At 37.6% G+C, this 15,487-nt stretch overlaps 1 protein-coding gene and 1 long non-coding RNA gene across 2 annotated transcripts in view; both read left to right on the top strand.

Moving 5' to 3' along the window:
* LOC149480216 (uncharacterized) overlaps window positions 1-15,487 on the top strand; it is a 117,655-nt gene that overhangs the window by 22,670 nt on the left and 79,498 nt on the right. The gene's annotated exons all lie outside the window — the stretch shown is intronic.
* Window positions 7,509-11,505, top strand: LOC149480219 (uncharacterized). Its single transcript, XM_089706409.1, has one exon. It carries the CDS (start codon window positions 8,696-8,698, stop codon window positions 10,637-10,639), a length of 1,944 nt encoding a protein of 647 aa, XP_089562535.1. The 5' UTR covers window positions 7,509-8,695; the 3' UTR covers window positions 10,640-11,505.

Here is a 15,487-nt window from a genome sequence, read left to right as displayed (position 1 = left end):
GCCATGTTTGACACACAAACAATCAAATCTCTGTAATATAGTATAGACTTACCTTTACAGCAATACATTTCAATTCAATCTCTCGAAGAAGCCAATTAAAATTAATATAGCATTTGGATCAATTACAATATTGTTAGACGTAACTTTTGATTTAATATTTTTGTGGATGAATAGTTGTCACTATTCCCTGTCAAAACATGTTGCTGTCGAAAACTATAAATTGCCGCTTTCCTCGTGGTGCATTCGTACGAATCGTGCCTAGGGGCTCGGACGTTGTTTATATTATACGACGTTTGACCCAACTACCCTCACTTTGCTAATAGTCGTTGACTTGCTGCGTTTTTTTATCAACTACCTACATCAATTTATAGGTAGCTGTGTAGAATCGCAGTACTTTCTCATTACATTCAAACTAATATTTAACCCGGCCTCGCGTGTAATTTCTTATAATATACAATAATGTACGACTACCTAAAAACATACAACGTAGAGGTTCATCATTTAATAACATTTAAACTGTAACAAACAAACAATCAAATCTCTACAATATTAGTAGATATAGACTTACCTTTACAGCATTTTAATTCAATCTCTCATAGATCTAGTGAACTGATCAAGGCCCTTACACCATCTCGCTATACAGGTCGAGGACGTAGGGAGAGGTTTACTAGGCCAGAAGTTAGAAATGGTTGTTTGTTTGTAAAGGAAAATACATTTGTTTATAAATGACGTAAAATGGTTAAAATATAATATGAATTCTAAGGTAAATCACTACATAGTATAAAACAAAGTCGCTTTCCCTGTCCCTATGTCCCTATGTCCCTTTGTACGCTTAAATCTTTGAAACTACGCAACGGATTTTGATGCGGTTTTTTTTAATAGATAGAGTGATTCAAGAGGAAGGTTTATATGTATAATAACATCCATTAAATAGTGGAGAAGTACTGTTATTTTTGAGGTTTCTAATGTGATGTCGTAAAAAATTACATTTTTTCCGCTTACATTGCAAACGCAGGCTGAACCCTACGAGTTTTATCAAAATAATGTACTAAGTATTATACACATTGAAAAGGTCTACAGACAAGTCCGCGATGGTATATGTCTATCTCTTATGGATAACCCACAATAACATTTTTTTGTCATTTACTTTTTACGACAAATAATAGCTAATTTTTGAAGCGATTTTCACCAATACAGCATTAGTCCTTAACCAATTAAATACCTTGAATACATTGTTCATTTAATATAGATCTATATGGCCCTTTACACCGTATGATTAAAGTGAATATTTTCGAAGATATTACAGATTTAAAAATTGCGGGACGTAGCATTTGCGGCGGTACCGGCCGGCCGGGCCGCTATGTTTTTTATATACAACGTTCACAGTTTTTCTGGAGTGTATTTAGTATCAGCATTGCACCCGTGCGAAGCCGGGGCGGGTCGCTAGTCATTAATAAAATATAGACAATACAAAAAGTTTCCCTGCGTCCATATTAAGGCCGTGTACGCGGTCCGTGCGCTGTTTGGCTCAAATATGTGATTTTTCAAACCAGATTGTCCATCAACCACTTATCTTACAAACATATGAATTACTAATAATTTTAGGAAATTTTATTGTCTATGTAGTTAGTTAAGAGTTTTTTTCAATGAATACAGTATTTCTGAATACCATCAAGATAACTGAGCCGATGATTCCTTTATTTCACTTTTAGTGTCAATTTCGAAGCTAAAAATATCTGAAATTGCTGACAGATCTAACACACAATTATTTTTAACTAACTGCAAAAATCCTTATTAAAATAGTTAGTTAAAAGATTTTTTTATTTTGGACTCCTAACTTACGAAATTAAAATCCGAACAATGTGAATTTTTTTAGAAATTATAGTCGACAAAATGATTATTTTCACCAAGATATTTGACTTAATTGAATATAATTTATACATATTGCAATAAAAGAATGTCTTACTTATAAGATAAAATTTAAAAAATCAACTAAGGTACCTCTATTATTTTTCTACAAATTTTTTTAAAGTACTATAAAACACTGCGCGCGACCCGATTAAAATCAGTCGGCAGCGAGCCTTTCCAGAGAGAGGACATGTTGCTCGGCGCTCTCCTGCGGACCTATGCTGTTCATAGTAAAAGGATAGCGCAAGCCGCGATCTATCGTAATAGATCGCGGAGTTTTTGACTTGCGTTAAATTGAATATGCGCTCTTAAAAAGATTCATTCCGTTTCATTCCAATACACTTTTTAACGCAGAATTTAATTCTAATACAATAATCATTTTCATCGACTAAGTATAATCATTACGTATAGTTTTGAACAAAAAATAAATGAGAAGGTGATACCTACTTGAAGGTTGTTTTACGTTTAATAAAGTTGTAACAAGCACTCAAGAACTACTGGACCCATTTTAATGAAGTGGCTAGAGTTAAATTCTTGGTCAAAGCTTTCATATTAAAATATTTAAAGTGAATGACTGACGCGGCGAAATTATTTGCATGCTCAGACTCATTATCACAACAAAGAGTTTTAATTAAAATCCGATAAAATTCGAATACCTCGCCCTCGTGGCTTAATTAAATTCATTTCTTTATTGATATTCGTCGTGTGGTGAGATTGTTTATAAATAAATCTGAAGCCTATTGTTGTTTAATTTAAATACTTAAATTAAAAGTACATAAATTGTTGCTGAGTACATTTTAATGTGGTTTTATTTTACACTAGCGGTCCGCCCCGGCTTCGCCCGTGGTACATGTTTACGTTTTCTCTCCATAGGAACCATCCTCGTACTTCAAGGAATATTATAAAAAAGAATGATCGAAATCGGTCTACCCGTTCACGCGTGATGCCGTGACTATATTTATAGATGAGGTGATTTTTTAATAATGACACGTTTGAATTTTGTATGTGTTTGTTCTCAATTATATAAGACAATATTAAGCAAATTAAATATGTTTAATAGTTGTTATTTAAAAATTGATAATATTCCTATGATCAGCATGTGAACAAGATGTGAACTCAGGACTCTCGTATATACATAGTCAAACATTAAATTTGAAGCAAACCCTAACTCATTTTCAAAAGAAAGAAAACCTAAATCACTTCTCCTTACACGAGCACACCCAACAAAATTGAAAAACCTACTCGACAAAGAGCCCCATTAATATTACAAATGTGTTCTTATTTCTCACAAAAGCATTAGTCGACAGACTAACACCACCTAACACAATACTTCTCATTAGTATGTGAATGACGTGATTCTATAAGGTTTGCTTCCAAGAATCGCTTAACTTGACTACACGTGAAAATCCCTGAAATTTCTTGATTTAGACGTATAAAATTCGTTGGCGAAATTCCATGCGGTGTTCTGTTTTGAAAATGTCTTGTAACAAGGTCAAGAAAAACATAATCATAAAATATACTTCATTTTAGAAATCGCTTTGTCTATTTAATTCTTGGATTTTAAAAAGTCCTAAATAGTTTAATTTATTAGCTACTCATGAATGTACCCCTTTTGCAAAGTAGGTACTTATTTAACTTAAGTGCTATTTTGTTTCATAAGCCATATCATTGTCAAGTATCATTGAAATTCGTTCTGTGATTTTCGCGTTGATAAAGTTTGAGAGGATGGATGTATGTGTATGTGTATGTATGTTTGTTACTCTTTCACGCAAATAATACTGAACCAATTACAATGGAATTTAGCATACATATAGAGGGTAACTTGGATTTACACATAGGATAGGTTATACATATATTAGGTATATCTCGGAAATCACACGGGAACGGGAACTATGAGCGTTTTTTTTGAAACAAGCATATATTACGCATAAACATGCATACGTATAGGTACACTATCCAATATTAGTAGAATTAGTAGAACTTTGTATCTATAGCCTGTTATTTCTAACATATAAATATCCTTCAAAGTTATGTGCACTTTTCCACAACACATTGTTACAAGGTAGCATGTACACGTCATCAATCACAGAGCTAAATAGGACTCCGCTCGAGCAATGGGTATGCAGATTTACAATGCATAACGATGCAGAAATAAATGGAGTTTCAACGTTGAAGGGGATTTTATGACTTCTATGTTGAAGGAGGTTTTTTTATAGATTCAGGTTGTAAAAGACGACTTGACGAAGTTCACGTTGATATTTTAGGTAGGTATTGTTCCTTTCCATTTCCATCCATTCCTAAATATCTAGGGACAAAAAAATACTATAATATATTATATAGAGTACTAGCTTTCCGCCCGCGGCTTCGCCCGCGCAGTCAAAGAAAAACCCGAATAGTTTCCGTTCCCGTGGGATTTCCGTAATGAAACCTATCCTATGTCCCGGGGTAAAAAAAAGCCTATGTCCTTTCTCGGGTATCAAAATATTATCTCTATACCAAATTTCATGTAAATTGGTTCAGTAGTTGATGCGTGATTGAGTAACAGACAGACAGACAGAGTTACTTTCGCATTTATAATATTAGTATGGATAGTATTACCTACTAATGATGATGATTAAGATGTATTTTAGGTCTAGGTTATAAATCAAATGGAAGTTTCTAAGTACATATCTTTATTTATAATATATCTAATATTTATTTAGAAAAATATGGTAAGCTAAGGTAAATTTTCCTTATGCAATCTTTGTACTTAACGACTGAATTGCATCATAAGAACATCCAGCAACCCTTATTATCACCATCTCCAATCCGGTTCCCAAAATCCCCAAATTAATCAAGACCAGAGCAACTCAAAAACAAGGAAACAATTAACCGCGCAACAGAAAATACCCATAAATTACGTCGCAAGATAAAAGAAATAAAAATAAAGACATAAAGGGATCCACACTAATGTACGCTCGGTTTATCCCGGGCCATCCGGACACTCGTCCCCGGTAAATCATCCGGGCCACTTTTTCCCGTCAGCTTCAATTAGAGAATTCTTGCCCGGCTACTTATGACCGGGTCGCGTGACTTTCTGTTTGCGAAAGATGTATACAGGTTATAAATGAAAAAGGTTATTGGTTCTGACGCGCTGAGAAAATTCTTTCTGGTTGCTAACTACGAACTATCTTTGCTCTAATGTGAAAGTGATAGTCACTCCCTAATCCATGTATGTTCACTCGTGAACCACAGAAATTGTAATAATTTGCCTGCAGGCCATGATATTTTATTTATAAAAGTTTATGTAGATATTAGCGCTCAAGGTGTGAACGTCCAAATGTGGCCACTGGCCAAGTAGCCACACTTTAAATAAATAAATAAATAAATCATTTATTTGCAAGTAAACATGGTATACATAGGTGGTAACGCCAATATAATTAAAATAGTAAATGTAGAAATTAAACGTTTATTGTTTGTGGTGTGTTCCTTCATCCTTCCCTACATACGAGCACAACCAATCACCGCGTGGTCACTAACCACGTGACACGTCCAATAAGACGTGAACGCGACGTTCGTGTCGCTGCAGTTAGTCGGGTTCGCTCCGTTCCTTCGCGAGGTTCGGGACTCGGCCACCGCCGGAGAGCTTCCACGAGGCTCTCTAGATCATCAGGCATTGTGCCCTTGTAACACCACCGGGGTATCCCGTGCCCCGGCCCTTGGTCGCGCTCACCGCCGCGTGTGTGTTTGTGTGGAGTGTGGGACTGGACGCCGTTCTTGCCCGCCGCGAGCTGGAGGACCCTGACCGCGTGGCGGCGCGTGTGTTCTGGACGCTACTCCCTCCGACGAGGTACGTGCCGTGTGTATCCTGTCTATCCCTCTTTGCTAACACCACGTAGATCAAAATACAGTCCACTTTCATATCGAGAATATATTTACGTATATTTTTTATATTGGCGCGACCATTGAGTGGTACCTTCGACCCGGATAGTAACCATTGAGTGGTCACTTCGAGCAGGATAATACCTGATGATTCCACCGCCCTTATTAGGATACTCATTGTGTAGGACCTAATAAGCGATTAGTAGTATCTTCAATGCGAAATACTATTTAATATACCGCATATAATAGAACGACAATGCGTCTTCTACTATTCATATAAAATATATTTTAAACCCGCCCTTATTAGGACACTCATTGTAGGCCCTAATAAGCGATTTAATAGTACATTCATTGTGAAATAACTATAATATACCGCATAGATCGACATTGCGTCATCTATTATTTTTTGCTTAAAATATATTTTATTCCGCCCGTAACATTAAGTTACGCGTATATTATTATTAAAATAGTTAATTAAAACTATATTCATATTGTTTATCCGCAGTTATAACGCTAAAATCATTATAAATCGAACATATTTCATCATATTTATTTACCCGCTACCCGCGCTCGAAATTTATAACGTTATCTAGGTCATTCCGCGATCCGCTGTTATAATCCGACCATATTGAAAATTCATACTCGGTTCATATTACGCTTGCGTCGCTGACCTACTTTATTTAGTCGTATTACTTGTTATTGTAACTTGTATTGTAACATTCTCTGTTTGAATATATACTTTTGTTATTAAAAATGCCGCCTAAGAAAATAACTAAGTTACCTGATAGTGACGCTTCGGATGTTAATGATTCGGAAGATATAAATGATTCGCAGTTATCCATGTTATTAGCTAAACGCGAAGTTATATTCGAAATGGTGCAACAAATGTATGATTTGTCTTTAAACGTTCATAACAACGCCTCGCTTATGGAAAGTTTCCTTGACGAGTCCGCGCAGATAGAATCATTACGTGAAAGATTTGAAAAGTGTTTAGACGAATACAATACTCGCTTATTATTATTAACACCTACCGCGAAACCTGATTATAAAAGCCTCGTTGCATTCGAGTCTTTATATAGCAGAGTTATAAGAATTAAATCGCAATATTCGCAACCAAGTCCGTCACACGGAGATATTAATAATTTGCATAAAAATAGGCCTAAATTACCGCCTATCGAATTAGTACCATTTTCGGGTGATATTCGCTCATTTCCGCTGTTTCTTTCGAATTTTGAATCAATTGTTCACAACAATCCCGGCCTTACAGATGCCGAGCGTTTATATTATTTACTAGGTAAATTAACGGGGAAGGCCACAACTGTTATAGCTGGTATAACCCCCTCCGCTGAAAATTATAATTTAATTTTACAAACTTTAAAAAATAAATATGATGATAAACGTATGTTGGTCTCCGCGTATTTAAATCAAATGTTTGATTTTAAACCTTTGCATTCTCCGTCCGCAACAAACTTTGATTTATTTACAGATAACTTTATTAGCGCAGTGCGCGCCTTACAGAATATAAAGTTAGATAATATTACAGATTTAATGATTGTTCATATCGCGTTGAAGAAGTTAGACTCAGATACTGTTCGCGCTTTCGAGACTAAGTTTGGTAGTGAAATGCCCACTTTTGATAACTTAGTTCAATTTATTCAAACTCGTGCGAAGGTTTTAGAACGCATTCATCCTTCCACAAATTCGGGAATAAATAATCCGCCTCGAAAGAATAATAATAATTATAACCGCAGTTCAAATAATATCTCGTCTGCTCCGCCTAAGTATCAGTCTTACGTAACAACCGCTGATTCCGCATATAGTTGTCTTTGTACAAATATTACGCATCAAAATTTATATAAATGTTCGAGTTTTCATAAAATGAGTCCGCAGGAACGTTTGAAATACGTAAAGGATAGAAACGCGTGTATAAATTGTCTCAGTATAAAACATCGAGTTTCTAGTTGTTCGTCGAATTTTAATTGTCGCATTTGTAAATTAAAACATCATACAATGTTACATTTGAAACGCGAATCTTCTATTCCCGCGCCTGCGTCTCACCCCCCGCCGCGCAGCACACCGCCGTTGCCTGCGCCGTCCGCGTCGGGCGAGTGCGTCCGCTCCGACATTGCGCTATGTACCGCTAGCTATACAGCTGATACTGATAATGCATTTCAATGCAACGCGCCCGCGAATAAACAATGTACTATTTTATTATCAACCGCTGAAGTCGTATCTTATAATTGTAAAGGCGAACGGCTTGTTATTCGCGCGCTTTTAGATTCCGCTTCGCAAAGTCACTTCATTACGAATGAATGTTGTGAACGTTTAGGTATTAAACCGCAGAAAACCGAACGTACTATTATTAAGGGGTTCGGTGGTTCAGAAAAAATTATAAATAGTAATTCTATAAATATAAAATTTTATTCACGTCTTGACAACAACATATCTTTTAATATTTCACCGCTAGTTGTTGATCATGTTACGGATTTACTACCTACCGCTGTTATAGACACTTCTGTCTTATCGCATATTTCGCATTTACCGCTCGCAGATGAGAGTTTTGGTACGCCAAATAAAATCGATTTATTAATCGGTGCTTCTCTGTTCCCTCATCTGCTTCTCCCCGACGTAGTTCATGCATCTCGTGACTCGTCGGCGCCCGCTGCATTGCGCACGGTGTTAGGCTATGTAATAATGGGTTCAGTACCCACCATACCTAACATACATAAACCGCCCTTGACGTGTTGTCACGTTCAAGAGACCGCCGCTATTGACTCATTAGTCAGGCGTTTCTGGGAGCTCGAGGAGCTTCCTACCGCACCGCCCGTTCAACATCCCGATGATGTTGAATGTGAAGAATATTATAAATTAACTACAACCCGCGACCCCGTGAGTGGTAGATATATTGTTTCGCTTCCATTTAAGGATGATTTCTACACTCTCGGTGACTCATTTAATATTGCCCGCAAAACGTTTCATGTGCCTCGAAAGAAAGCTTCAAGCTTCACCTAAATTAAGGTTGGCATATGATGACGTCATAAAAGATTATCTAACTAAAAATTATATTTCACCCGCGCCTCCGTATGATCCGCGTGACCCTACACCTATTTACATTATACCGCATCATGCTGTTCTGCGCGAGGATAAATCGTCGACTAAGCTGCGCATGGTTTTAGATGCTAGCATGCCAACTTCTGGAAGCCAGCGTTCATTGAATGACCTTCTGCATGTTGGGCCGAATTTACAAGGCAATTTGTTTACAATAATTTTAGGTTTTCGTCTCCACGCGATTGCCATGACCGCCGATTGCCGCCAACAATTTCTGCAGATTTTCGTGCGTGAGTTTGATCGTCGTTTTCAATGTTTTTTATATCGTTTCAGCCCGCAGGATCCGCTGTTTCTTTATCAATTTAATCGAGTTTGCTTCGGCATCAAGTCTAGTCCTTATCATGCACTGCGCACGGTAAGACAGCTCGTAGAAGATGACGGCGCGAAATATCCGCTCGCGAGTAGCATTGCATCTTCGTCGTTGTATATGGATGATATCGCCTTCTCTATTCCCACGGAATGTGAAGCAGTTTCCGCGTCGCAGCAGCTCATCGATTTGTTTAAGGGAGCTCAGTGGGATCTAGTTAAATGGAATAGTAATAGCAAAAATGTGTTAGATAATCTTCCCGCTTCGCACAAACTTTTACCCTCCGCGGTGGAGTTTGATAAGACCGTGCAACATAAATTACTTGGTCTGCATTGGTCTACCGTTGATGATTGTTTTCATTTTAAAATTACCGCTCCCGCCGATGTGATGTGCACTAAGCACTCCATCTTGTCAATTACCGCCCGTCTGTGGGACATGATGGGCTTCGTTGCTCCCACAGTCGTGTATAAAATCCCATCAGATAACTTCTACCATATTTCTGGTATTGAAATTCCCGCTGACATTCTTTCGCGTGGCATTTCGCCACAAAATCTCGTACCGCACCCTCTGTGGTTCCACGGACCCCAGTGGGCTCGTTCGGACCCATCTGATTGGCCTCTTAGGAGTCTCGATGGTGAGTCTATTGCAGACATTCCCGAACGAAAATTATTAGCGCACACTGTGTGCTCGCCTATAAAGCATTGCGCTTTATACGATACCGCCCTTCGCGTCTCGTCGCGTCGTGTATTTTATATTTATAGGTTCCTTATATTATTAACCCGCCGCGGTGTTATGATGACCGTAGAGGAACCTAATTTCGCTGAGAATAAAATTATTCCCGCCCTGCAAAATAAATATTTTGCAGAGGAGTATTATAATATACTCTTTTATAAATTTTATTCGCAGGCTCTCAACCGCTCGAAGCCTTTTATTCGCAACAGACTTATCCTCATCGGACGTCTAAGCGATTCCGCCCTGGAATATGCACATAAGCATCCAGTGATATCACCGCGCAATGATCACATAATTATCATGATCATTGATTATTATCATATTAAATATATGTATATTAAAACGCATTTGTTTCGTGTTATTTTAATTACCGCGCTTTTATTATCATTACCCGCGCCGCAAGTCAAATCTGATCACGTCAGTTTGCTTGATAGGCATTCGCTACTGGACAAGTTAGTTCAGTCGTTTTGGAAACATTGGAGAATGGAATACTTACACGGTTTGCAGGTTAGGCAGAAATGGAATACGCCTTCCACACCTATTACTCTTGGAACGGTAGTGGTTGTAATAAATGATAATACACCGCCCCTAACCTGGCCTTTAGCCGTCGTAGAGAAAGTACATCCTTCAAAGGACGACGTCGCGCGCGTTTGTACAGTTAGAACCGCCAAGGGAACTTACCTTCGCCCGGTCGTTCGTTTATGTCCGCTTCCAAGACAATAGTTATACCGCATTAGTATATTACCGCAGTTAGTTAAGTTTAATTTTAAGTTTTTGCACCGCTTTCGTTTATAATTTCTTAGTTATAATACCGCCGTGACTTTAGGAACTTTTTATACCCCGCTCGCTTTACGCGATCCTAGAGTCATAGAATTTGTTAGTTGTAATACCGCCGTGACTTTAGGAATTTATATACCCGCTCGCATTACGCGATCCTAGAGTCATAGAATTTGTTAGTTATATTTCCGCCGTGACTTTTAGGATTTTTTATTATCCCGCTCGCATTTTGCGCTCCTAGAGCCATAGAACTTGTTATTTATATTACCGCCGTGGCTCTTAGGACTTTTATTAACCCGCGCGCATTATGCGATCCTAGAGTCATAGTTTTTCGCTGTATCTTATGATTGGTTTTAAATGGTGACCCATTTAGGGCGGGTGGATATGGTAACGCCAATATAATTAAAATAGTAAATGTAGAAATTAAACGTTTATTGTTTGTGGTGTGTTCCTTCATCCTTCCCTACATACGAGCACAACCAATCACCGCGTGGTCACTAACCACGTGACACGTCCAATAAGACGTGAACGCGACGTTCGTGTCGCTGCAGTTAGTCGGGTTCGCTCCGTTCCTTCGCGAGGTTCGGGACTCGGCCACCGCCGGAGAGCTTCCACGAGGCTCTCTAGATCATCAGGCATTGTGCCCTTGTAACACCACCGGGGTATCCCGTGCCCCGGCCCTTGGTCGCGCTCACCGCCGCGTGTGTGTTTGTGTGGAGTGTGGGACTGGACGCCGTTCTTGCCCGCCGCGAGCTGGAGGACCCTGACCGCGTGGCGGCGCGTGTGTTCTGGACGCTACTCCCTCCGACGAGGTACGTGCCGTGTGTATCCTGTCTATCCCTCTTTGCTAACACCACGTAGATCAAAATACAGTCCACTTTCATATCGAGAATATATTTACGTATATTTTTTATATTGGCGCGACCAATAGGTGTTAAGAATAAGATACATTATTTCAGCATGTTTAGCCGTTATTCAACGACATGCAAATACATTTTTCATTAGATATAATTTTTTACTTATTGATTAAAATTATACTTTACTTATCTTGTCTTTTTTTCGCTCACGATTGTTGAATCATGACATCGTATGACGTCTAATCGTGTGCGTTAGTTTGCCGTTTTTGAAGACAGAATATTTTGGATAACCTATCTACACATTTTTACTTCTAATAAAATTGAAGCAAAATTAGAGCCATTACTAGTATACCTAGACTATAATATACAGTCTTTTATCATTTCATTTTTCATAAAACCCAATAAAGCAATGTTCTTTGTCACATTTCGCGCTAACTACTTCAAACAGATTCTTATGAAAAATGCACATACATTTTGTAAAATGCCTGACAAGATAAAATAAAAGATGGTGCAAAACTTATTTGATATTCATATTATAATCAATGTACATAAATTAATAATAAATAAAGAAACCTCATAATATAGCTTTTGTATCGAAAAAGCTCACAAAAGCTATCTTAAGAAAATTAATAAAAAGCTTACCAGCTTACAAAATTCAAAATGAAGTCTAAAACTACATGCAGTGTTTTGAGAATGGCCGGGAAAGTTTCGATACTCGCTTAGGACACTCGCCTCAGTTGAATCTTGGGATATAAAATTATTATTTATAAGGAAAAAAAGTTCAGGTAACATTGAAGAGATTTGGTTAAGCCTCCGATGACAAGGCTTACACGCTTCGAGTTATTGAATGCGGATCAAGTGCTGAATTATAATGTCTTCAAATGTTCGAAAATACGTTATGTATATTAATTTAATATGGAATGTTCTCGAACGCATTTTGTTATCACCATGTATCGAGATCTAGATATCAGATTTCAATTTAAGTTTTAATAATAAATTATTCAATATGTCAGCATCTAAAAAATTTAAACTTTCGTGTTTCTATGATATTACCATTGAATAATTTTCAATAATAATAATAAGTAGCAAGACGTGGACAGTAAAGTTCTTAAATGATTTGAAATTTTTGTAAAAAATAATCATAAGTAACGACAACATAACATTCCCACTTTACATAGATTAGCCATATTGTCTTTGTTTCGACTGTTATCCCACTTCTGAAGTATGCAAAAAGCAAGATGGCTGCTATTGTGTTGCAATTCCAACAGCCTAGTGGGATTTGGGATAAAGTTTGTTAAGCATTGACGAAGTTTGTGGGATTTAATGGGACAATGGTAGGTGTTATAATATTATAACTATAATAATATCATGAGGGAATTTGATATTTTGGATCTCTGCCGTATATTTTAAAGCAGTAGCCAGTATAATTTCCAGTGAAAAACTCACAGCGCTATACAGATCATCTAGTGTTGTTAAACATCTTGTATATCCCTCTAACTCCTCTATTTGTGATAAAATTAAGAAATACCAAAAGTTAACTGCAATATTTTACTGTAGAGTTAATTAAGAGTACTAACATTAAATAATTTTCAAAATCTTGAGTTGCTTTTTTGTTCCTATCCCGGTTCAAACCTGGGCAGATAATAAATAAATAAATAAATATTATAGGACATTATTACACAAATCGACCTAGTCCCACAGTACTTGTGTTGTGGGTACTAGGCGACGATAAATATCTTATATATAAAAATGAATCGCAAAATGTGTTGGTAAGCGCATAACTCGAGAACGGCTGAACCGATTTCGATAATTCTTTTTTTATTATATTCCTTGAAGTACGAAGATGGTTTTTAGAGAAAACGTAAATATGTACCACGGGCGAAGCCGGGGCGGACCGCTAGTCTTTATATATATAAAAATGAATCGCAAAATGTGTTGGTAAGCGCATAGCTCGAGAACGGCTGAACCGATTTCGTTAATTCTTTTTTTATTATATTCCTTGAAGTACGAGGATGGTTCTTATGTAGAGAAAACGTAAACATGTACCACGGGCGAAGCCGGGGTGGACCGCTAGTAATATTATAAATACATATATAGATAATAACACCCAGACCCAAGAACAAATAATTGAGTTCATCCCACAAATATTTGCCCTGACCGGGGATCGAACCCGGGACCGTCGGCTCAGTAGGCAGTTACTTTACCACTGCGCCAACCGCGTCGTCAACTTAGGCCCTTCGCTCATGGAGCTACTCAAAAATGACTGAACTAATCAGTAATTACGATTACAAACCAGTTACAAATTGTATCTCGCATACAACGCTACTCAAGTTATAAGGTTTCAGTCACTTGTCAATGTTTGCTCGTTCATTTTTATCATAAAAAACAAAGAAACTCGGGAAACCAGTAGCGTGGAGACCAGCACGACGCGTCGCGCGTGATTGGTTGCTAACGCGTTACTCACCAGTTAGTAACTAGTCGCGTCGTGTGCGAATCTCCATAGAACATATGTATGGGCTGTGACGCTCAGGCAACTCGTTAGTAATTTGAGTTTGTGACTAGTTCTTTTTGAGTAGCTCCATGAGCGAAGGGCCTTAGACGACCGCGTCGTCGTCAACTTAACAAGATCTTAGCTAGTTTAATATAAATTGGCCAAAATATCTAGAATTTGTAGCAATATCAAAGGAATTTCAATTAATTCATTTACAGAATCATTAGGTATACATTGAAAGAACTTGTTGGTAATAAATTATGAGAGCCTTCTTATAATTTTATTCCTCGTATCTTTTCTGTTACTAGGTAAAAATATAACAAAATGCTAATAGGAGGAAATTATATTACTTTATAGCTCATATTTTGCCAGGTTGTGTATATTATGTTTGGTGTATTATTGAGAGGAAATATTTTTGTTTTACCGGTTTTTAGGGTTCCCTAAAGGAAAAAATGGCAACCTATTACAGAGACTTCGTTGTCCGTCCTGTCTCTCCGTCCGTTCATCTGTCACCAGAGTGTATCTCATGAACTATGGTAATTAGAAAGTTAGAGATTGCTCTTATGTTTATTTGTACGGAACTCAGTGTCTAAGAGTTCGACTCACGCTGATTTTTTTTATCCAGGATTATTCCCGGGCAAGACCGTAACTGTAAGAATATTATGCGTGTGTGTATGAATTGTATCAATGTGTGCGTCATAATATTATGTGCCGCAGAACGGAAAACCGCTGGGGCACACATGTATAGAGTGGAGACCGCGGCTCGGCAAACGTAGCGTAGGACGCCCTGCTACACGGTGGAGTGACGACATCCGCAGGGTTGCTGGGCAAAACTGGCGACAACGAGCGAATGACCGGGCTCAATGGCGCTCCATAACTGAGGCCTATGTCCAGCAGTGGACAAACATGGGCTGATAATGATGTAATGATGTGCGTCATTATTGAAGATTTACAGTCAAGTTATGATTTATGAAGCTGTTGTAATTACCTATGCCAATTATTTCTTCATATCTGCGTTGAAAAGAGATATTTGTTTTAACTATATTATTTATTAATTTAATTTGAATGCAAATTGAACCGTGAGATATTATCGGATCCGTGTCGATCAAATCATCTTTTTTATGTGTCGATTTTAATAAGAAACAAAGTTTTTATTAGTGTGTTGATCAAAACTCGTTTGTCGGTATTAAATTTTAAGAGATCAATTTTTTTAATAACTATCTATCGAGCCAATTAATCAACTCTTTTTGATATCAATTAAAAGTTGGTTTAGGTTATATTCTTGTTATCACAATATAATAAAATGGTACTTAAGTTTTCACAAAAACAACCGTCATGTACATGGGCATCAGCCTTTCCCACTGCTGGGACATCAGATGATGATGATTATAACTTTTAGTAAAATATACACGATTATTGATTCAACCCATGTCGAAGTATCTCCAG

Source organism: Colias philodice, chromosome 18 (genome assembly GCF_061535455.1).
Source record: "Colias philodice isolate Cphi_HAF_F1 chromosome 18, ilColPhil1 Martin Lab GWU primary, whole genome shotgun sequence".
In the NCBI taxonomy this organism is placed as follows: Eukaryota; Metazoa; Arthropoda; class Insecta; order Lepidoptera; family Pieridae; genus Colias; species Colias philodice.
This window is presented reverse-complemented; position numbering and strand designations above follow the sequence as displayed.

Excerpts from the sequence above, each read along its gene's own strand:
- LOC149480219 (XM_089706409.1), top strand. The coding sequence starts at position 8,696 with ATGATTTCTACACTCTCGGTGACTCATTTAATATTGCCCGCAAAACGT.